This window comes from Ambystoma mexicanum, chromosome 2q, assembly GCF_040938575.1.
Source record: "Ambystoma mexicanum isolate Mex_15411 chromosome 2q, UKY_AmexF1_1, whole genome shotgun sequence".
In the NCBI taxonomy this organism is placed as follows: Eukaryota; Metazoa; Chordata; class Amphibia; order Caudata; family Ambystomatidae; genus Ambystoma; species Ambystoma mexicanum.
In genome coordinates this window covers 1,316,815,134-1,316,840,060 of record NC_090924.1, presented here as the reverse complement: position 1 = coordinate 1,316,840,060, position 24,927 = coordinate 1,316,815,134, and the positions used below count along the sequence as shown (strand labels likewise).

The 24,927-nt window shown below is 46.2% G+C and overlaps 1 protein-coding gene across 1 annotated transcript in view; it reads left to right on the top strand.

The window, feature by feature from the left end:
• Positions 1 to 24,927, top strand: part of NEK10 (NIMA related kinase 10) — a 2,768,076-nt gene that overhangs the window by 2,391,886 nt on the left and 351,263 nt on the right. Inside the window, exon 34 of the mRNA XM_069648774.1 lies at positions 1,203 to 1,313. Within this exon, the coding sequence (XP_069504875.1) occupies positions 1,203 to 1,313 (111 nt within the window). The remainder of the gene's footprint in view (positions 1 to 1,202; positions 1,314 to 24,927) is intronic.

Genomic DNA, 24,927 nt, shown 5'->3' with positions numbered 1-24,927 from the left:
TTTGAATTCGGCATTGCTGCATTCAGCAAATGTGAATTCGAAATTGGGGAATTCGGTCAAATCACAGATATCCTCAATCTCTAGATACAGAGCGTCTCTCCACGACTCACTGCACAGTGGTGATGTTGTGGCTTCTCCCCCAGGTTCGGCTGCTTGCTTTGTTTGCTCTATCCTCAGGTTTCACTACCTTATCACCAATGCAGTTACATTGTGCCCGCTGCATGATTTGGCTCCTGGGTAACTGCTATATCTATATTATTGATTTAGTATCAGAACATTGGACAGGAAATGCCTCTAGGAATTCCGTGCTGTCATGTCAGTGGATTCTAGTTGTCCTTCTCTCAAATCCATAGGTTTCAAGTCCGCCTCTGCCAGTCAGCATACACTGTCCACGCTGGGAAGGCCACCCTGCAGACATTTTCTCTCTCCCGCAGAACTGCATTATTTGCTAACGTGATGGTGAATATAAAAAATGAGTCCTAACAACTCTGCTCTGTCCATTGTTTGAGACACTTCAACACACTTCCTTACAAAGTGCCATAGATTCCTCTTTCGCAGCTGTCCAGAGTTACTACTGTACTGAGTAGGGGAGATACCGGCAAGGTCTATTGAGAATTGAAAATGTACAGCATCATACCTTCTGTTCAGCACAGTGTACAGCCACCCATTTTTCCAAGTGCACCCTTGTCTCCCCTCACTTAGAAGGCTTGGGTTAATGAGGTGTAGTGAATGAACTTGGATTAATCTTTCTGGACTAATCCAATCTAGTGCTGCAAGTATTTTCCATTTGCCACTACCATACCCATCAGTACTACCAATGGGGAATAGATGATCTGCATATTTTGCCACAATTTGAAATGGAGCAACAATACTGTCATAGATCTAGAGAGCCACTGATATGGAGGGTGGTGACGTTATCCCTTTGGCAGTGGTTGAGGAAGGCAACCTGCTCCTCTATGATACTTCTGCACTGGAGGCATGACTTTACCTTTCTTTCAAGGACACACTAGGAGATAAGTCAGTGTTTAGTGCGTGATCAGCAAAAGAATGGATACGTAGTTTAAAAAACTGTAAATCTTGTTTCTAAGGCTATGAATATTATTGATTTGCAAAAGATACCTTGTACAAACAATTTTAACTAAGTAGCGGAACTGTTTCTTCTTATCTGTGAATATGCTGTATTCTTTTTACCCTTTTGGCAGCTTCCTCCAGCTCTACATGACAACTTGAAAAGAAGAGTGATAGAGAGGTTTAAGAAGTCCCTGTTCAGTCTTCAGAGTAATCCCTGCAACCTGAAATCAGAAATGAACAAGGTACTGTGTGAACAGTGCATATTTAAAAAACTACATATTAACAGGCATTCATATTTATGCTTCGTGAACCATCATTATCAGCCTCACAGTAGCTCACCAATCCTGAATTTAAACCCAAACTGAATTGGGGTGGGGTTACTACATAAACATCACCCTGTGTGCAAACAGCGAATTGTGCTTTTTTATCTACAGGGGATACCCTTTATTATTGGAGAAGGGATCCAAGGCCCCTTTTATAATACTAAATTAACAAAAAATTCAGGAGCCCCTGTACTCAGAATAAACATGGTGGCTCAAATTACTTGTTCAATAAATTGAATTCTCCCACAGATTCCTCATCTTGATAGATAGCTATCAGCATCAGCTGCACAGAACATTTTTCAACAGTGGGCGTAGTGCCACTTAATGTCATCATCGACGACTCCCTCGTGTAAGGCTACATCATTCCTCAATGGCACATGACGTTGGGCGTCATCTAAAAGGATGTTCTACACCCCCACACCTCAGTTACTTTTATCTGCGTGCTCAGCACACTATTTGGAAGACATTTGATTCTAGAATTCGCTATTGAGTCATTATGTCAGGGCCTAAGCCATCTGGTTTAAACGCTGCAAGGACTGCAACTCCAAAATGTCCACGGTTCTGCACACTATCTGTGTGGGGTGTCTTCTTAGTGTTGGGCACGACACGGAGCAATGTGGTTCTTGCTTGGGGATGAACCCGAAGGCGGTGAAGCAACACTTGGCTAAACTGTTGCTCGGCAAACTGCCATCTAAAACTCCAGGGAAATCACTTACAAGGTCATTGGATCACAAAACCGAGTGGCTGACAGAGAAACATCGAGAGGGACGTCGCCATAAGACATCAACAAAACTTTCGCACTCCTGTAGCGAGTCTCACCACTCCTCATTGTCAACGTTGCACAAGAAAAAACACAGACGTGATTCCGACTCCACGGACGAAAGGGGTAAATCGTACTCTACGAAGGGTGCATCTAGGGAGGAGTAAGTGGAATCTGAAAACCCAGATGCTCAAGGTTATTGAGAAAGGCCTCGGCTTGTCGCAAGTCGATATGGCTCCAACCGCGTCTGGTCCATCCGGCATGAAGGATGCCCTCAAGCGAGACCCCTAAGGAGAAACCTCCTCCTGCGCTGAAGCCTTCAGCTGCCCCCTCTAGCCAGGAATCCCCTCAACCACCCACAAGATCAAAGTGTTGTGCCAGATGCTTGGTCCGGGTACTTTGACTCAATGCAGCCTTGAATCAATTTCTTGATTTTAACGTGGACCTCAACTGGCAAAGGGCCTCCATGATGCCATTGGTCTGACAGATTCCCGGATGTGGAATTACAGCAATCGAACCTGTATGCACACCCGAACGTGCAATAATGCAAGGCGTTCGAGAAGGTCGTTGTGGCCTTGGGGCTCGGGCCCTGTTAAAGCCAGTGTCACAGTACGACCTCATCGACATTCTTGGCTATGGCCTGCAAACAGAGCTTGCTTTGCCGTTCAATGCGGCTTTAGCAGACCGGGTCATCGCCTTGTGATTGCGCCGTGCTCGACACCAGCCGTTAACACAGAGCTTATGAAGAAGAATAAGCTGGCAAGAGGCGGCCACCCATTTGTTAAGTCTCCACCAGAACTCAGAGAGATTAGATGTGCAGGCCACGAAGGCGAACCTCCCCACCAACAAAGAGTTGAAAAAGGTCTTTGACTCTGGAACATGGCCCTTAAGGCTTCAAATGTCTCTTGTGCTTTCGCCAAATGTTCCCACATCCTCAGGAGCACAATTTCAGAGGCAGCTGATTGCCTCCCAGAGGGGGAAGTAAAGGCTGGCTTCCTGGATATAGTGGCTGATGGCAAGGAAATGGCCTGTCAGGCTCTCCAAGCATGGTTGGATGCTGCTGACTGTATGGGCCATGCTGTGGGCACTATGAAAGTCTTGCACAGATCGGCGTATTTGAGGGGTTTAGGATTTTCCCCGAATGTTCAACAAAGTTGCCCAACCTAGCCTCCAATGGCAAGCATCTTTTTGCCCCCAAAGCCGACGAGTCCCTAGAAACGTTTAAAGACTCAAAGCTCACTGCTAGTCTTTGGGACTAGCAGTGCAGCAATAGCCTCTGTGGCAAAATTTTGCCTTTGAGTCCAGAGGAGGGGGTTACAGGAGGTACTCCACATTTCCCAGAATGGTGCAAGCACCCCAGGCCACACAAAGGCAAGGTAGGTCCCCACGGCCTGGTAGAGGTAGAAGAGTGGCAAGACAGTAAACAGCTGCGGTAGCGTCGACTTCAACAGCGCCTCAGATACCTCTTTGAGGTCTCATCATATTTTAGCAGTTGGAGTGGGAGTATCCAGATTATTGGTAAAATTGAAGGAAATTACCTCCAACACTTTGGTCCTCAGCTGGTCAAGTGGGGCTGCTGCCTCCTGTTTTGGATGAGACCACCAGACAAGGGAGCAGTAGAGGCAGTTCCAGATGAAGAAGTAGGCTTGTGTTGGTACTCCCAATACTTTCTGGACCTCATGGATTTGAACACATTTCTGAGGAAGGTCAAATTCAGTGTGGTGATGTTGAGGGAATTCCCCCAGGCTCTGCAGTTCTGAGACTGGTGGTGTCACTGGACCTTATGGGTGCCTATTTCCACGTCTCAATACACAGGAAGCACAGGCGATTCCTAAGGTTCATCATCAGGGACGCACATTACCAATTGAAAGTGCTCCCTTTTGGCTTGACCTCTGCCCCCAGGGTTTTTACCGAACTGATGGCAGTAGTGGAAGCCCACCCCATGAGAGCGGGCATCTTTGCATTTCCATACTTGGATGATTGGCTGATCTGAGCATCTGAGTTTAGAGGCATCTTAAGGACACCTGCTCGCTACTGCATGACTTGGGTTTCTCCCTGAACTTGAAGAAATTGCAAACTTCACCAACGCAAAAACTCCAATTCATCAGGGCAGTCTTGGATACCCCGGGAAGGGAAGCTTTTCCTCCGGAGGAGAGAGTCACCAAAGTGGAGTTCATGCTCAATCTCTTTCAGACCTCCAGAAGTCTCCTGGCATCGGCTTTCTTGTGCCTGCTGAGCCTCATGCATCCTGTATTTTCTCTGTGCCACAAGCAAGACTCCCGATGAGATCCATTCAGTGGCTTCTCAGGAGCCAGTGGTTGCAGTACTTAGGGGAGATGTTTCATGTACTCCAAGTGTCGAGGTCCGTGGCGAACGACATTGGCTGGTGGAGTGACAGGACGAACATGTTGGCAAGGGATCCTTTCTGGGCACCATGGCCAGAGGAGCAGGTGGTCACACCCGCCTGGCTGAAGGGCTGGGGGGCTCATTGTGGCTCTCTCCAGATCAGCAGCCATTGGCCTCAGAAGGCCAAAGGTTACCACATCAATCTTCTGGTGTTGTGGTCAGTTAGGCTGGGGCTGACAGCTTTTGCGCCCACCTTACAGGGGAATCGTGCCCTGGTGATGACGAACAACACAGTGACTATGCACTACCTCAACAAGCAGGGAGGCAGGACATCACTACCCCTCTGCTGGGAGGCTATGCAGCTATGGTTCTGGAGGCTAAAGAACATCTTAGCCTCTGGAGTAAATCTCGCAGGGAGGAGAATGGGTTGGCAGATGCTCGGAGCAGACAGCACTCGGTCTCACACAAGTGGGCGCTATGCCCGTAGGTCGATCAGATGATCTTTGCTCGATAGGGCAGCCCAATGGTGGATCGGTTTGTGACAGTGGACAATACAAAGTGCAAGCAGTTCTGCTCGAGGGAATTTCCCTCCAGGGAGCCATTGGTGGATTTAGAGGAGTGGGTCTTCGATCTCCATTATGCGTTCCCATCAATACCGGTCATCCCTTGGGTTCTCAGGAGGTTGCAGAGGTTTAGAGCTCACCTGATCCTGATCTCCCCGGACTGGGCGAGGAGGACGTGGTACCCGGAGCTCCTGGATCCAGAGTGTGCCCAACTCTCCAGCTTCCTCAGAGGCCAGACCTCTTGTCACAGTGGAGGGCAATGTGCTTCACCCAGATGCTCTGAACTTGCATGCTTGTATGGGACTGGGACTTCGACAAAGAGGTGCTAGAGGTGCTGTTAGCTGCACATAGACCATCCACTCAGTCCCTTTTCGTGGGCTTATGGAGACATTTTGTGGCTTGGTGAAAGGCGAAAGGGGTGGACCACAAATCGTGACCCATGTCCTCTGTGATGGATTGTTTGCTGGCCTTAAGCAAATTGGACCTGCAAATGGGAATGGTGAAGGGGTATCTGGCGGCTCTGTCCCTTTTCTAATAGGAAACTAGAACAAGGTTCCTTCTTTACCATGCCTGTGGTAGTACAGTTTTTGACAGGTCCGGTTAATTCTTTCTCTCCTTTGCCTTTCGTGGCCCTTGATTGGGATTTGAACTTGGTTCTCACCTTCCTGATGGCGGCTCCGTTTGTGCCTTTGCATTCAGCTCCCATCAGTCTTGTCACATTGAAGACTGCTTTTTGGTGGTAATAAAGTCCTCTGGAAGGGTCAGTGAACTGCAGGCACTCTCTAGTAAAGGCCCTTTCCCGAAGATTTTTAAAGAAAAGGTCTCCCTGAAAGTACCTCCCCCCAACGTTTTTGCCAAAAGCGGTGTCAGAATTTCATCTGAGCCAGAGCATCAATCTGCCAGCGTTCTACCGTCCACCCCATCCTTACAAGGATGAGGAGAGGCTCCACAGATTGGATCCCATGAGGGCGATGAGTTTTTACCTGGCAAGAATGGGCCTTTTCAGGAAAGATGAGCAGTAGTTTGTTGCCTAGACAAGCAGGTAAGGAGGTTCCAGCAGGGCTTCAGGCCTACCCTACCAGTTTTTTCGGCCTCCTCTGCTCTCTAGAGGGGAGTGCCAGTTGCCGCGCAGCAATGTAGTGTATGTTCTCTTCACATGTTTGCCAAGCATTAAAGCTTGGGCTTGGCCCGTGGAGCATACGCGCGCTTTGGTAGGGCGGTTCTCCAGAGTTTTTTGGTGCGACTTCCAACCCTACAACAGCAGGGCTACAAGCTGAGGAATCTGTAGGAGAATGCAATCCGTTGAAAGATAAATTACTTACAGTAATGTTCTTTCTATGGATTCTTCTCCTACAGATTCCTTATTGCCCTCCCAGCCTACCCTGCTTGGCAGTCCATAGTCCAACTTGCATTATGCAGTCACGATTCTTCTGGTGATGGCATGAGGAGCAGAGTGCTATGTTTGGGCAGCAGCTGTTGGCTGACAAGACTACCCTATTTCTTCTGGTTTAGTCTCCAAGGTTGAGATATGGTAGATTAAGGTAAGCAAACGACTGTTGTATGCTGTTGTTGTGGTGTTCGTTTATATGCCTCTCCCCATTACTGCATATTTCCTCTCGTAGGCTGAGCCAGAGGGGAGACAAGTGGGGAAATGAGGTCTGGGGGAGCATAGTACATTCTTTTATATGATGCCCGACGTTGCGTCCGATTGCGGAATGGCGCGGCCGTATACGATGGAGTCATTGACGGCGATATAGAGAGGTACTACACGCCCTGTCGCAAATGTTTCCGAGCAGCTGACACTGGATACATATCTATCGAGATGAGGAATCTGTGGGAGAAGAATACATAGAAAGAACATTACTGATAAGTAATTTCTCCTTCTATGAGATGATTCCCAATCAGGAGGGTCAACAACTACATGTTAGCTTCTGTAGCACTGATTGCAAACCTGCTATGTTAACTGGCATACATTCATGAGGGTGGTGTGTTCATTCATTTGCATGGGGCGGGCCCCATGTAAATGAGGAAGATTGATAGCCCAAGTGCATGGTTTGTTGTATTAACATATTAACAATAAAAAACCACGTGCTTTGGATCAAGTCCTGTGGGTCACATACACATAGCACATTCTCAGGAGGCTCATTGAAATGGAGCTTGAACGGTCCCGAGGACACTTTGACGGACAGCCCCCCACCCAGGTAGCAGGGTACTTTCAGGCAACAGTGCCCCCTTCCAAGCAGAGGCCAAAAAGGAGTGTCACAGGCGTCCCACTCCCGAGTGATGTGGTCTGGGCTGGGCACCAGGGCCTGTATAGTAGAACTATTGCACTCATGCAGCACATGTATTGTGTGCAGCGTGGGCTTTTGATACTACAGCCCCAGGGTCAATATAGCAGAATTGTTGTGCAAGTGCAGCACATTACTTTTATGAAAGTGCAGAAATTCCTAAATTGCAAATGTGTGTTGGTTCAATTAATTTCTGCAGACTTGCAAAAATGGCCTGTTGCAGTGCCAACTTTATGTAGCAAGGGCCTGATATGCAATTATGATCTGTACGGTTACATGCGTAATCACATTAGCGACAGCATGGCGCTAATCGGACTCTTAATTTGTGCATGTGCTTGAGCTGTTTGGTCAAATATAATAATTCCGCCCTAGGTATAATTAGGGTCTTAGATTATCCTTAGTTATATTTTTTTCTATATATCTTCAAAACCTGCATTTTTTTATGTCTATATATGTTTTGCTCAAATGCCCAATTTGCGTAGCTCTGAAAATGTACTGCTTTTCAATGTCAAACTCAATAAATCCCCTTGCCATATCATGTTGCACTAACTGAAACCTCTGTTCGCTCACTGGCTACAGTTTGCTCTTTCCTCATACTATGTGTCACAGCAACACTTTGTGGTTTAAAAAGATACACTGCATCTCTCCACCAAATGTCTCCATCTACTCCATCTGAGGTGCAAAAGGTCTGGTGCGACTTTCTTTACTCCTGCTCAAAGTGTTCACTCTGAGATTCCTCCAGGGAAATAGCATTTGGGCTTACTGCACAAAAATACCCAGACTCGCTTTAAAGTGGAAAAGGTCGCTTTAATGTGACAGGCCACAGCTCACAAAGAAACGCTACCCTGGCTCCCTGGCCTTAACGACTAAATAACCGTTTTAACAATTGCCAAACAATTAAATAAATACACTATTTGCATTCCCCCACATTAAATAATGAAAGCATGTCAAATTCATCCCTTCCTATGCCTTGCTCCTTCTGTCTCCTTAAAATCCTCTCAACCTTCATTCAGACTTTCTCCCCGAGGCTACGCCCCTCTTTCTTCAATACCTGTTCCCCCTCTTTGTATCCCTAGGGAAGCCTTTTTGTGCAAACAGCACCACCTCCTTCCTTTACCGTGTTAGTACCTCTTTGTGCTTCCCCCACCCCTCCTCCAAAGAGCCATGTCCCCGGCACCAGAAAAACCCTCCCCCAAGGTGTTCTTTCTGCCCCACCTAACCTATCCTTCCAATTTTTATTATGCCCTGCACCGCCAACGTCGCATCCACTAATTAATAACTGTTTCCATATCCCAATAGATGCACTCCTTCCCGACGAAACCTAAAATCCTCAAAGTTATTTCCCTGTGCTCCAGACCTTGCGCCCCCCACCGGACTACAAACCTCCCCGTCTACCTGTTTGCCCCTTCATTCACTGCCCCCTTAAAACCTTCCTTAGCGAGAACTTTGTCCAAATCCCTTACCTTGAGCCATATCTCCTGAAAACCAGCTGGGACCCATATTATTTTCTTTAACAATGTTACACCTGTTCCATATACTAAGCCATTGCCCTCCACGTGTACTATTATTCCCTCCGGAACCCCATGACGCTCCCTTCCACCCATAAACATGAGCAGCAATTAGCCCCCAACTGAGCCCCCTACTCACTAAAGCACTGGTGTCCCAGTCGTGTCCCAACTATTTATTTTCTCTCCTCGTACCCTGCCCAAACAACAATTTGATGCCACAATTCCATATCTGCTGCAACTCACCACTCCTCCATGCCCCCATCTGAAAAAGAAAATTGTTATGACTTGCTCTTTGCCAATGCCAACCGCCACCTCCCCCTGCCCCCTGCTCTTGCCCTCGGTCCTGATCGGACCCCAGTTCCCAGAACGCTCACTTTTAGCTCCTTTACTTTCCTTAACCCAGTGCCCCCCCTCACTCTGCTAGGCCCATCCTGCGGCCTTCCCATGCCGCCCGCCAACCCCCTGAAAGCATTAAATACCAAAACCTCTGCTCTCTCGCCCAAGGCCACTAAAGCCCACCTCCTAACCCCCAACACTTGTACTGCCAACTCTGCCGACCCGTCCTCATGCTGCAAGACCCCCCTCTTTTCCCCCATATGTCTCCCCCAAGACAACCCAACCTCACCGGTACACTCCTTACTCCCCCACACAGAAAGACCCCACAGCCCTTTCCTTCCTGGTCCGTCTTCATACGATCCTCTTTACCCACCTAATTGCACCTTACCCCACTAAGACCTCCTTCCTCTGCCAACCTGTTCCCCATCCTGTTCTCACTTGACCACCCTCCAGCACCTTACATCCATTCCTCTATGTTTCCCACACTGTACCAGGCACCCTCGTGCACCTCCGTCCATGCAGAACCATCTCCTCGCTGCCCTCCCACTGCACCAGGGGCCAACCTGCGCCCCCGTCCATGCAGTCTCATCTACAATCCTGGCCCTCCAGCATCTTACATCCATTTCACCATGTTTCCCACACTGCACCAGGGGCCCTCGTGCACCCCCGTCCATGCAGTCACATCTCATCCCTTTCCCCCCACTGCACCAGGGGCCACACAAGCACCCCCATCCATGCAGTGCAATACACATAACCTGTCCCTTCACGTAGCCTCTCGGCACACTTATCCCCTTGATAAGAATTCTCTTCTTCTGTTCCTACCTTGAGCACCAACTCTGATATAACCCCTCTTTTTGCCCCCAGTAAATACTTAGAGTAATCCAAGCCGCACTTTCAATTCCCTTGACCGCACCTGCCAACTTCATCTTGTGATGTGTGTACTGAGTTCCCGCCCTAGCTCGCGCCCTGTTTTCTACCCACCTGCAAACCGGGGCACTACAGTACACTCAAAATGCGACACTCACTTAACCCCTGTCAGTCTCTCAGTATTGTTTCCATGCCGCTACCACCCTCCAGCCACCCCCACAAGCCTGCTCACCTCTAATGGCTCTTCCGTTATATCCCCCACCACAGCACTCCCCCTTCCTGCCTCAATGTCTGCCAACCTTGACCTCCTCCGAATTCCTGTTCTCGCCTGCTCCCTTGGGATTGCCCGGCTAATACATAGCCCAAACTGCCAGTAAAACCTTGTTGCACCCCCAATGACAAAATACACAACCATGCACCTGGGAAACTAGCCCATCCCTTAGGCAACACTTTGGCCACATAACTTTTGACCTATGAACCACCTCACCTCTGGACCCTGATAATTCTTTCTGGTAAACCGCTGCACCCTCCAGAACCACAACTTTAACTGGCGTACGGACCATCCCCCCCCAAACCCTATCCCTGCTCCTCGCCCTTTCCCTCTGTCCCCTGCTTGAAAACATTGCGTAATCAGATACCGACCGGCGCATCTGCTGCACTCGTGCTTAAATGTGCACATCGTCCTCGTGCAGCCTTCTTTGTTGAAGGCCCAACATGCTGCTGAGGGCTGACCTCTGCCTCTTCCCCCTACCACCTCCGGGTCAGGGCGACCAAGAAAGGGCTGGTAAGGCACTGGTAAGCCGTTCGCTGTGTGTAAAGTTGGAGCTGGCCTTGTCAGCGCCATCCATTGCAACCAGAGATCCATGTTGATCTCACCCCCAGACTGCCTGGCTGTCCCCTGCCGTCCTCGCCCTGAACTCCTCGTCATATTGCACCCATGCAAGACCCCCAAAACTCGTGAATTCCTTCCTTATCACATCCATATAATTCAACAGTGCAACGCACCTCTCCGGAAATTTCTCGCAGTAGACGCTCGCATAAATTAGAAAAGCTGACGTCCAATTCTCAATCGTCACCAAGCTGACGTCCAATTCTCAATCGTCAACACCACCTTTGGATGCAAGGCCAACTCCCTCTCTTCCTCCTGATACCCCTCCTTCGCTCTTACTTCCCTATGTAGGAACTTGAAAACTTCCACAAATTCCCCGCTCATATCTTATCCTTCGTGGACCCCATCAAATGCGCGCCCAATGGCTTCGTAATGTCCATATATGGCAACCTTTTATCCTTCCCGGTACCTTCCGCAGCCTTCTCTTTTGGGGCCTGTATTACCTCGGGTGCCACAGGCTCACCCACCTTATCCGTCTGCACCTCCACCGAGGATACCCTCCTCTCCAACTCCATGGCTCCCATGACACGCAAGTCCTTCTCTCCCCCAGTCCCCTGTACCCCAACCCCGTCCCTTCCTGCCCCCCACCTTGTGCCCCCCCCTGTGCCAAGCCGCCAAACAATCCCCTTCCCTTTCACCTCTTTCTGCCCTGCTGTCACCCAGCCGCAGCCTAGCCTCCACTCCAAAGCTCCTCATCTCCTTGCTCACCGGGCTCCTGCTGCGGGGACAAAACATAACAGCATTCTCACCTAACCAACTTCCCCGCCGTCCCCCTACACACCTGCCCCCCCACCCTTGACCTTCCCTTTCCCAACTTAGATCCCCTCTCCCCCTTTCCCTCCCCTTACACCACTGTAGCCCTCATCCTCCCACTGTCCCACATACTCCTCTTCCCCTTCGTCTTCCCCAATGCAATACCATGGCTGTCGCGAGTGCCTGCCCGGGCAGCGCCTCCTCCGGTGAGCATGGGGCATCGGCCCCACAGCTCCATTGGCGTATTCTCTGTAGGGTCGCAGAAACCCCTACCTGGTCCTCCCTTCTCAGGCGTGGGGTCCTCTCCTCCACCCTTTGGTCCTCCGTGCTAGGGGCCGTGCTGTGCCCTCTTGTCTGTCCTTGTAAGTCCTGCAGAGGAGCCGTTCTAAAGCCCTCTCCCATCTCTTCCACCAGAACCGCGGGGGCCGTACTATGCCCTCCACGCGAAATCCTACCAGACAGGGAAGACATTCCACACCTCTCCCTTTCCTCACTACTCGAAGGGGACCGCTCTCTCCTCCTCCCGCCTGTACTCTTCTGCAGGTATTTTCCACCCTTACCTCTCTGCCCTGACGCTCCTCTCTGCTCCCCTGAACCCCTAGCCCTCCCCCCCATCTGCCCTGCACCCTTTTGCAATCCTCTCTGACCGGCGTCCTCCACCAGCTCTTTGTCCCCCAACCCCCTCCCTGACTCCTCTCCTACCTCTCCTCCCCCTCTGTGCGCCCTCCTGGATATCTCCTTCCTACTCCTCCTGCCCTCTTTCTCCCAAACCTCTCCTCTACCAGCCACCGGGCTGCATGCCACCACTGCAGCGAGAACCCCATCTGCCGCTGCTCTCCGCTACGACCTCCCCCCACCGGCCCCTTTTTCCCCTGCAACTTCACCCACCGCCCCCCCAAGCCAGGCTTTGGTTGCCCTGCTGATAATATCCAGGGCTTCCCTCAGGGCCTGGGCATCAACCAATCCTTTCTTCCCTAATCCCTGCCCCACCATCCCGCCACTCCTAAAATTAATTGAGTGAATGTCTCTGCTTCCTACCACCCTCCCACACTACAATTGGTCCCCAAGCCTGGTTACTATCTGTTAGGGAGAATTCTCTCTTTAGGCTGTGTAAGAGGATTCAATTCAACACTACAGCTAAGTCAATGCCTAGTCTGGGATACTGAATGGAAACCCTTATTGATATATCTTTATGTCCAGTTCATGAGTTCTGGATGACTACCCCTATATAACACCCCTCTCTTAGAATTCCCCTGACCCCACTGAGCCAAGAAGTAGTTCTGTTTTGCAAGTTTAAAAGGTTTATTTGAGAATTTAAACAATATATATATCACACTTTATAATAAATTAATATCTGACAGTACACTTAGACATATGATGTTGATCAACAATGGGTAATCTGGCACTAGCACACTTCTTTACAATCAATGAGGAGTTAGTATAGGATGGATAAAGTAGCAAAAATACTTTTATGGTTTCAAGGGAAAAGCAATGAGGAATAAAATGCAGTACAGAAATACTTGATATGATTTTAGCAAAAGTTAAGATAATCACTTTTTCACTGGTAATTCACCCCCCTCCCCTATGCAATGTAAGAAATGGAAGGAGATGGAAGTAACACACACAGTTCTCAGGAATGCAATCAAATACAATACGAAATTCAATTCCCACCCCAGCAAGCTTAGAGAAAACCGGTATGAGTTTTAAAACACAGGCCCAAGTGCTTTGAATGTGGTGGCAATGAAGTGAGAAAAATGCAGAAAATGCTTTTAATTCCCTTTAGGAGGTTCAGGGTGAGTGAGAGGTACTTGGGATGAACTCAGGCTCACTTTAGCAATGCTCTATGAGTTATTACCAAGTTGCAAACGGATTTTAACAAAAGAAAGAATGGAGCTGCTATCTTGACAAGTGGAGAAATTGAGCCAAAATCGCAAATCGCGGTAAATTTCGCGAGTGCGTGTCTCGCGATTGCGGAAAAAGTATAGGGAGTAGGAAGTCGGTTCTAGGCTCGTTGGAGTTGAAAGTTGAATTTTGTTCCTAGCCCAAACGGTTTCAGAGATACGGACGATTAAATAAAGGTAGTTTTTCGGATTTAAAGTAAACTCAAAATGACAGGTGACAGCTTGCAAATGCAGAATTGACAGATGATACGATTTCTAGGAGGCAGTTCTACTTAGGTTAAAATAGTTTGGATTAGATTATTTTAACTAAGAGATTGGTTCTGCACAGTTCTGCTAGGTACTCACAATATAAATTTTAAATAGGCCTCGCCACGGATCTGGTCAGGTTTTGGACTGGACTCCGGTTCTGGTCTCGGCACTTCACAGTGATCTGGGTCAGCTCTGCTCTGCTGGTCTAGCCTCTCTGGATTCTGGATGTAACACTGCTTTCTGGGTACTGCTACAGGTTCTGGAGATTGATGGATTTGAAGTCTGGATCTCTGGATGTGAAGTCGTCGGTCAGCATGCTCCGCAGCAAATGGAATTGAAAATCTCTACCTGTCCCAGCAGTCTCTTTTTATGTGTTTTGAAAATGGATGTGTGCCTGGGCCTAGCTAAGCCTGCCCCTCTCTACTTGTCATTGGCCCAATTCTCCCCTCTCCCATGATTGGGGGAAGGAAATGGATTGTCAGCATGATGAAGTCTGTTTATGGGTCAGAGGATCCTCCCCTGGTCAGTTTGCCCACAAATCTATGTTTGATTCAAATACATCCTTCCCAGATATACAATTTGTTGAAATTACATGTGCACTTTATATATTCCTTATGGTCCATGCTTGTCCGCCTCTGATCTTCCTGGGGGCTTGCATTCAAAACTGACAACATTTTGCACTTTTTAACTGGTTTTGCAATATCGGACATTTACCCAAAATTACACACATGTGCGCAAGGAGTATGGACATTAATTGATGAAGTGTCAGATTTTTAACATGCAGACATTTGGAGTGAGACCCTATTTTCCGCTACCAACCCCCCCGATCATACCACCGGGTCCTAAAACCTCTTAAATGTGGGCAGAAAAATCACAAGAATTATGGTATCATTTAGATAATTTTGACAAGTCCGCACCATGAGTTATACATCTTTTTAAAAAAAAAAAAAACCTACAAACCGCCACGCCTGTACCTCCTTCTACTAGAGTGTTTCAGACGTGTACTTGTGGATAAACTCCTAAAAGGAAGATCTTTACAGTGAATGCACTTAGGTGAAAACCTTATTGTGTACCCAGGAATCCTGACACTCACCGAGGCAACGGCAACTGAGGGGACAAAACCGCAAGTGCCGTGCCTCACAGACCCCCAGGCCGACTAACTTCACTCATTTTATAGCGGTGTGCCCGGAGCACTGAGGTGCCGTTGAAAACCAACAGTAAGGGGGGGTGCACTTTATCTACAGCACACCCAAATCAATATCCCTGAAAAACTTCTTTAAATATTGCCATATGTAACCTATCCACCCCGCCACTAACTCTAACCCAATTGCAGCAAACCTACCTAGTCGCAGCTAACCCTCTGCCAACATCCAGCCCACGCAGGATAAGAACCTTCCCTGCCCCCCTATGTAAATCCTGAGGCGCTCTAGACGCAGGCCAGCTCGCTGGCCTGTGCAGCGCCCAAAAATACCCCGGGGGAAAGGCTTTGCGTTCCCACCGCGCACCCCCTTGTGGTTTGCTTAAAATGTGTCTCTGTGATGTCAAAGGCAGTGAATGTTTTTGTGTCTGGTTTCTTTTAGGTTTGGCGGTTTTAGCATGTGGTTCCTTTGAGGTTTTATACAGTATTGGTGAGGACGTACAAAATTGACTGAATTACACCATTCAAAGCAACCAAATGATAAGGTGCACCAAAAGAGAGACCATGGTGCCCCCTTCCATTCGCCCTTTCAAACAACTAGAACATTGGAATGTTGACAGTTCATTGCAGATGGGGCCCTGACAGGGGGAAATAATGAGTCGATATAACCCGAGGGCGCAGGCCGACTCTGCTGGTAACGGCCGCCCAACCAAGTTAAGGGCCAGAGGGTTGTATCTCCATTAGCACCCGTGTAGTTAATATGCGGGTGCTAATGGTGTGTTGGAAGTAAAAAAAAAAAAATCTTATCTTGCGTCTGGTGCTTCGCAAGTCTGTTTTCCATGTTGATAACCATGACTTCATAAACACGGAAAGCGAACTCTGGAACAGAAACGCATCGCTGGGCCGCAAGGTAATTCACTTAGCACCCACATGTGCACTCTGCAGGTGCAAAGGGTGAGGCATTACCAGGAAAGAGCACGGAAAAGGAAGACTTAGAAACCTCTGGGTATTAAGCGCGTTATAAATAACCTATCATAACAAGAGGGGGCTCATACCAGTGAATACAGCCCACATTCTGAGCTTCCTGATTGGCCAGCGCCCCCTTCCAGTGTGCTAATAACTAGTAAAGGTCCTTTGTCTTAACGTTCCCGTGAATCTCTTTCTTTCTTTCTCTTATTTTCAAACAGAGCATTCTACCCTAACTGGGTGGAAGATAATCCATTTAGCAGGTGGTAATGTCCGTTGACTTCCTGGCTTTTGATTTGGGTCGAGTGTCCATGCCGCCTGGTAATGTCCTAAGAATGAGATATTACTGCTGAATTCGGAACGTTTGCAAACTAGCTGTAAATTGCTTTTGGTTGGTGTTAAAAAGAGCTTGACATAGTAAACGGGATTTGCCAATACTTTCATTTATTAAAGTTCTATATGTTTTGCCTTCTAAGGTTAAAATGCTCCCACCTTTTACATTAACCTCTGCATTGTCCAACACTGTTTTCAAGTTCCCGAAGAAGCAAGGATGTGCTTCACTGTTAATGTCACACCTATGCATTCAAAAATATGCTTGGCTCATTTGAGATTCCTTCTTTAAAATATTCCCTCTAACAGTGTTAGAAAAACACCTGACTTGCTCCAATTAATGTTGTAAACAATCATTGCATTAAATGTATTCAGTGATACGAACACTGCCACAGCACATCTTTTAAGATGAGACATAAACAAGAACATGTCAGCTGTTTTTAATAATTATCCTCTTTATATTCTTTCTCACCACATGTTATTCCTGTGATGTCATCGTTTTGCCTTATAGAGATGACAAATGGCCCCATTACTAATTGAAAACAGAATGGAGACAGCAGGCATTTGTGCTTTGTTCCTTGCTATAAATACAATTCTCTGAATGTTATTGCTGTGAGAGTATATTTACCCTCCGGGTAGATGGCTCCAAAACGTTATTAGAAATTCTTTCCAAAACCACATTTTTAAATGTTAACTATAAATAAGTGTAATTCATTCAGTTGAAAGCATTGGGGTTCTCTATTTTTACTACTGCGAACTAAGTTGATCAATTCTCAATTGTCTACCTCAAATAAAAAATAATTTGTACTGGATGCTGAAGGTTTGTTTTAACGTTTACAAGGAAACTGGAAGCTGTTCTTTTCATTTTCATTAATAAAGTATATGTACATAAAAAAGTAGTTGTAAAGTCTTGGATTGGCATTAAGATTGAACAGTAATTTGTCAAACACAACAATTTCTCCAAATACTTAAATTTAAAATCCACAGTCCCACTTTTCTTATGAATCAACTAAAATTGAAGCCCTTAGGAATACATTTTCCTTTCCAAAGTATTTTGCATGTCGTCTAAAATAATTTGTTTTAAGCATAACATAATTACTTTTGTCTTTAACTATATAAAATCGATTTAAAGACAGTCATGCATAAGTAGTGATTTGCATCCCAATATGAGCTATAAAGGAATTAAACTGCCCCTTATAAAAGGCTTAAAATGTGCTACTTCGCTTCATCGACTAAATTAAATCTATCAGTCTTGAGTAGTTCCATATGAAGATATCAATGACTTAAGATGTATCTATATATGTTGCTTGCCCAATGGCAAACAGTTCTTCCATTAAAAAATACATAATTAAAATTATACTGTAGTTCAAAAACATAATAGGTGTACACGGAAACATACACTGCGTATTTATCATATGACACATGCCCCTATGAAACACATGCTTCACTGAGACATAGGGCCTCATTATGAGTTTGGAGGTAGTCATGCCCATAATAAAGGCATGGCTGCCTCCAAACTCGGATCCGTGGTCCCTGAAAGGGGAAATACCGGGCCATTGCGACTTTGGAGGGCCCGGTATTTCCCCATTCAGGGAACCTGAACCCGGACCATCCCCATTCCCATTTGAGCCCCCATAGTGCTCAATGGGAATTGGGAGCATGTTAACAACGGGCCTGTTAATGACGGGCCCGTTGTTAACATGCTAGTACCCTCGCAGGAACCGCAAAGGACGTCTGGTCTGACCAGACGTCCAGAGCGGGTCCCGCAAGGGGACCTGTTAATAGGGCGGTATGGGTTTAACTGCACCGGCAGCTCTACCGGCGCTGTTAAACCCATACCGCCAGGGTCGTAATGAGGCCCATACTCTTTCTACTCGGGATTGGACAACAAGCGCCACTACGGCACATGCTCACATGCCACATACTCCCAAAACACATGCACCTACGACAGACATAGCACACAATCTTGCCACACAGGGTCTTATGATACACATATTTACAACACACACACTTAGGTCATATACACGTATGCTACGTGCTTTTACAAAATGTACATCTTTTATACAAACTGTACAAAGAGGCGTATACGTTTCACAATTTGTACATTACGAAAATATACATCTCCAGAAAACTCACATCAATGTTCACCATGCCACACATTGTCATGATACACAGTGTTAGGACACACGCTCTTATCACTCTTGCTTCTATGACAAATGCTGCAATGACACACAGTCCAAATACCCACACTCTTGCTGCGCATCCTCCTATGACAATTGCTCCTACAGCAATCCTTCCTATGACACACACTTTTACGACACATGCTCCTATGGCACATGCTCCTGTGACATACGGTCCTATCACACAAACACTCACAGAACACAACACTCCCACAAAACATGCTCCTACGACAGACACAACACATAATCTTACCATACACACTCTTCCGAACACATGCTTACAACACATACACTTACGTCCATGCAGTCATGCTCTTACACCACACACACTTATTCTACATGTTCTTACAACACACACTATTAAACAAATGCTGAAAATGAACATCTCCTATTTAAAATGTAAAAGTGCATGTAGAAGATGTACGTTTCATACATGTACACTTTCTTTTCTTGCCTTTTCTACTGTTCTTCTATCTTTTCCGGTCTCCCCTCTTCCCATCTCACCCCTCTTAAATCCCTTTGCGACTCTGCTGTCCACACCCTCTGTCTTCTCTCTCCCTATGATTCCATCTTCAATTCACTTGCCAACCTAGGCTGGCTTCCCTTCCACTCCCAACTTAAATACCACTTCCTTTGTCTCGTTTTTAAATCTCTTCATGACCTTGCCCCTTCTTACCTCTCCTCTCTTCTCTTTTTCTATGCCCCCTCTTGCTCTCTATGCTCCGCTGATAACTTTTTACTCTCTGTTCCCCCCTCCCTGTGCCTCCTCTCACTTCCCCCTTCCAACTCCTTGCTCCCTTATATTGGAACTCGCTCCCTTTCTCTATCCACTCCATCTCCACCTATTCCTCCTTAAAAACACTCCCTCTTCACCCCTCTCCCTGACTCTTCTCCCCTTCCTCCTCTTCTTTCTCCTCCCCACTCCACCTTCCTGTTCCTTTATCGCTTCCTGTCTCCCCCCTTTGACTTCCACCATCCCCTCTACTCCCTCTACTCCCTTTCCCCTTTCCCTTTCTTCCTTCTCATACCTCTCCTCTTCTCTTCCTTCCCAAATGCAAATTGTTCTACATGCTGTTTTTCTGGTTTGAATCATGTTTATTTTATTGCTTCTGTGTTCCATGTTTAATGTATTTTGGTTGGCATGCTGTAAAGCGCTTTGGTGTAAAGCGCTATATAAATAATAAAATACAAATACACAACTGTATATATGAACATGATTGCATGCATGCAGTAAATGTAAAGCGCATCGCTCATATGTCATAAGCTCAGATGCCGATAAAGTCAAATGGCAAACTCTCATACTACATTCACTTATATTGCACACAATCACACACTTCACTCCCCACCAAAAAAAACACTGAAATGATAGAAAAAAATTAATTTTTTAATCAAAAGTTAAGGTTACTCTAACAAAAAGTAAAATGTGCAGAGAGTGGAAGTACCAACGTTAAGGTACAAACACTTATTGTTTGCCACTACAAATTCAACCATGAAACTCGAAGCATAAACAGTGACAAAGCTGGCACGGACTCCATTAAGGACTCATCCTTTGTGTTGAAAAGCCTGGGTGAAGTAGATGCTGAAAAGGCTTGAGAAGCCCCTAGTGTCGTAGATGGCAACGACCTTCAACCTTCTTTGATGCCATGCCTGCACACCCTTCGAAGGGTCAGTCAGCGTTGAGTGTCGTAGACTCTTTGATGTCAAAGTATGGCCCGAAGTCCAGTAACAACTTTGACTTATCGGAGGAAAAGCACCCAAAAAAAAGACTTGAGGAATTATCGTTACTGCCATTTGGTCAGGCGGAATGTCCGCCTGATTACAAATGGTGGTGGTGTTGTAATTCCCCATTTATTATGGGTCCATTGCACCCAATGGAGCTTTTTTTGTGGGGTTTCTGTGGCGGAATTACTGCTGTGGTAATTCTGACAATTCTGCAGATTTTTCTACGTTGAGTGGGAAGATTTCACTGCATGGTTTTGCTGGAGGTAAATCCGCCACTCAAAACACAAACTCGCAATTTGGCGTAGTGGTAAAATTGGCTGTAACTCACTTTCTGCCAATTTGACCTCTTACCACATAACTCGTATTGAGACGCTTTGTCTTCCTTCATGGAGATTTTCAAAAAAGAGGGCGATAAAGTTCCATTTGGAATGGATCCATTCAGTACCCTTCTCAGGAATGTTTCTCAGAAGAGCAAGGATTTAAGATTTGACACTGACCTTGAGGATGCAAGTAGGCTTGACACTTCCCCTGAGGTGGGTTTTTACCAACAAGATCCCCATGCTCATCCTAATGCTGCATGTTGGTCTGTTATGGGGAACGTTTTGGAATAATCTGGATGGGGTCCTGGTCCTCCAGTTAAAAATGGCACTCCATATGACATGACTGAAATCTTGGATAAAGGGACACTGAAGGACCCAGTACTTCCTTTTCATGTGGACTTTAAAGACCCTTTGTAGAGCTATGACAAAAGCCCTGAGTATAAGGTGATCTTGTCAGGAACACAAACCAACGTCCAGGGACCCTGATTTATTATTGTTAAGGCACCCAAGCCCAGTGAGTTTGGTCATTCAGGTGGCCACCTATGGGACCAAGTCTGAAGCCGACCCTTGCTTACCCCAGATAGAGATGACAAGAAGGTTGATGCTTGGGCTAAAAGGATTTTTGCCTCAGGCAGCTTGGACTTGAAAGCAGTTAATACTTTATGTACTCTTGCCAAATACACACACACATTGCGGGCTGTGATTGAAGAAGCGGAAGGGGAAAGAAGGGAAGGCTATCCCGACAGCTCGAGGAGTTAAACAAGGGTGTCCTATAGCACCCACTTTGTTTAACGCATATCTATGGGATATTAAGGACTGCGAAACGAACATCAGATCCTTCCCCCCGATGGTAGGGAAGGAACGAGTGAGCCGCCTTCTCTATGCAGACAAATTCATTTTACTGCACTACACACCCATCGCACTGCAACGTCAGTTAAATACCCTCCCAGAGTACATTACGAAAAACAATCTAGACATCAATAGAACAAAAACCAAGGTAACGGTAGTGTAAAAACAAACAAAGAAGAGGAATACCTTCTGTTGGAAATTAGAAACACAGGACATTGAACAGGTGAAGAATTTAAATACCTGGAGGTGATTATAAATAATAGTAAACGCGAAATCCCAATGCAAAGAAACCTGACTGAAAAAACCAAGAAACTAGCATCGCAAGTTAGAGCAATGGACAAAAAATATTGTTGTTACAACATGGTCCCGATCATCCAATTCTATAAAGGTAAGGTCGTACCGTCATTAATATAAGGTTCAGACGCCATGCCGATGCTTCCAGAGGATATCTGGCCACGCCTGGAGGGTGTTTTCTGGCGCACAGTATTACATTTTCCAGCATCAACACTGGTGTCATCAATACGCCATGGACCCTGTCTCCAATCACTGCAGTCGATGGCAAAGGGGAACGCAATGATGTACAGGAAAATAATTACTAGCTCCCGAAGAAATGTCTTGGGAATTATCAACAAAGAAACATTAGGAAATCAAAATAACTTGTTAATGAACTAGGTACAAGGGAAAAAGAAAATACTGGAAGAAATAAACAGCTCGGAAGAAGAGCTGATCCAAAACCCCTCCAAAACAAAACAAAAATTGGCTGAGTTGGACTGGATGCAGATAATATCCCTGGCCTCCAGAAGTAAACTGATGACATCTGCCCCCAATGACTAGAGGAATAAACAACTGGCCGAATTACCTGAAAAGTTTCCAAATAAAACCTCAAGGACCACTTTTATACGGATACGGCTAAATTTACTGATGACAAACAAAATTAGAGTAATAGGAGGTTTGACATCAGAAGACTCATGTCGCTTCTGCAAGAACAAGGAGTGTAAAGAAACAATCAGACACCTCTTACTATCTTGCGACGGGGTAACAGTCCTAATAAACACCCATAAGACACCTTTTCAAAGATTTCCGTATTCTGAATGAAGATGAATGGTGGTTCCGCTTAATTGAAGGAGACAAGACATCTTGTGTGATAGCCGTCACACCATTTTTTCAGAATCTGAAACACCAAGATCTAAAAAGCTGAGAGTAGAGCTGCTTGGATTGTCACGGACATTGACCTATAAAGACTGGGGCCCGTGACTAAGAATTTTCAATTTCCTTCTCTCTTTTTCTTTTCTTCGCACTGCTCCTGCATGATTTTGGTTCTCTCATTTTACTATACTATTTTAATTGGTGGAAGGAAAGATTTAATGGATAAACAAACTTGTAAAATGTGTAACACAATTAAATCAAGTATAATTAAAAAAAAATTAAAAAGAAAGAAAATGAAGGGGAGGTTACCTCAATATGGTTGCCAGGGTCTTCAGTCTAGTCTAGATGCTTCAGATTGATGGGTAGGGCAATGCCTAAACGTTCTGTGTTGAGATGTTAGCAATGGCTCAGAAAGTCTGGTTTCGCACCACATATTCAAGCGAAAATGCTTGGTATGCCCTTTGACAGACATAACCATTTTGGTCCCAAGGCTAACAACAGCCTAGAAAAATTGCAGGCCTCTAAGGCAGCCGCAAATCTTTTGGAGCCGAGAGTCAGTTTCCTCCAGATGCCCAGCAGTGCGGCCTTGGGTTCCAATGGAGCCTGGTTATCCAGGACCTCATTAATTTCATGAATGCTTTCCCGCCAGAATATATGTATGACATTACATTCCCACAGCATGTGGTAGAAAGTAGTGTGCACCCTACGACACTTGGGGCAGTGGGCGTCCTCCCACAGTCCTTACTTGGCGAATGCAGCCTCGGAGTGGTAGGCCTGATGGAGTATTTTGTACTGTATTAACCTTTATTTGGCGTCTAGGCCTATTTCACAGGGGAACATTAGGGCCTCCAACCACTCCTCTGACTCCAGGGTGCCCACTAGACTCTCCCACCTCCCCCGTAGGCGGGTTAGGTGCCGAGCCCCGAATGCAGTAATCACCTGGTACAGTGTCGACGTGGGTTTTGCTTGGATACTTGCATGTAGTACATTGATATCAGGGGGTGAGCTTTTAGGAATATCTGAAAAGACGGGTAACTGGGCGGGTAGGGCGTGTGTCAGTTCTTTGACAGACACCTTCCGGACCTCCGGACCCTCAGGATAATCCGCAGCAAAGGAGGAAAGCATAGGTTAACACCACATATTACATTTCCATGTGCATATCTCCTGCATGAATTGTACTGCCACCTCCCCTAAGTACCTGTTTGTCCTCCACCACTTGCTTGGAGGATGAAAGACCCTTAATGGTGAAAACTACAGTTAGAACCTTGAGTCTATTCCTTCTCTCCACAAAGGAATCCTCGACCCAAAATAACAGCACTTTATTAATCACACTTTGGCTGCTACTATGCTTGTTGAGTACTTCTTCACCCAAAGGGTTATAGCTGTGCTGCTTATTCCTTGAAGATCAATGCCGCTCCTCTGAAGACAAACGTACAACAGGTTCACTCAGAGTTCCCAAAAAACTATTGAACTCTGTCCTAGAGAACTCAAATGCTTAAAGAGTCAAATGCAGGAATAATCTTAAGTCCTTAAATTCCCGCGCTCCTGTCTACACGGAAAGGCAAAAGTCGCTGCGCAAACCGAAAAGTTCTGTTTCCAAAAATTGTTAAACAAATTAGGGTCTGTGGTTTGGCAAACTGAAACTTCTTTCAATTGAGTTTTGTTTTTGCTTTAAACTAGAAATTAGAATGTAATTCCTTCCCTCTCTGTACAAAAAAAGAAGGAAAAGCCTCAGCTGACACATGCACGTTTTAAAACCTAGTGCGTGAGTGCGTGATGCTGCAGTCTCCTTTAAAACAACAGCTGTTGGCTCCCTCTCTCTCCTAACATGATAGTCGGGAGGAAAAGAAACAAGGCGGCAACCAAACAATTTATTTAAAAAACAAAAGCACTGTTGCTTCCGATGCTATGTGCACTACGGGAAACCCAACGCTGCGCAATGCGATCTCAGTGGGCAGGGGCTTCAATTACACAATTTTATTTCCCACAAAAGAGGCCGTGGGGAATTCAGTAGTGCCCACAAGCGTACGTTTATTTTAAAGGAGGGAAGTTCTCTCACAGAGCAAATGAAATGTCTTTGAATAACTGAACTTGTCAAAATATAATAAAGTCTACGGTTCCAAGACTTTTTAGAAACAAATAAGAATTAAAATGAACTTTGCACTTATCTTCGTAAAACTGGTGGTTTCTGATCTTAGTCCTACCAGCAAATTGTTCCTTCAAGACTTCTTATACCTTAAACTCCTGATTCAGGCAGATTGGCTCACAGATTAGGCCCAATAGGTGAAGCTCCCAAATTTCAGTCCTGCTCAGCTGATGTCTAACGATGAAAGGCAGTTGAGAATTCTTCCTTCCAAGACAAAAGGAATCCTCAGCCAATCACATCTCTAAGCTGACTCTCCATCTTGGCTTGGGCATTTCT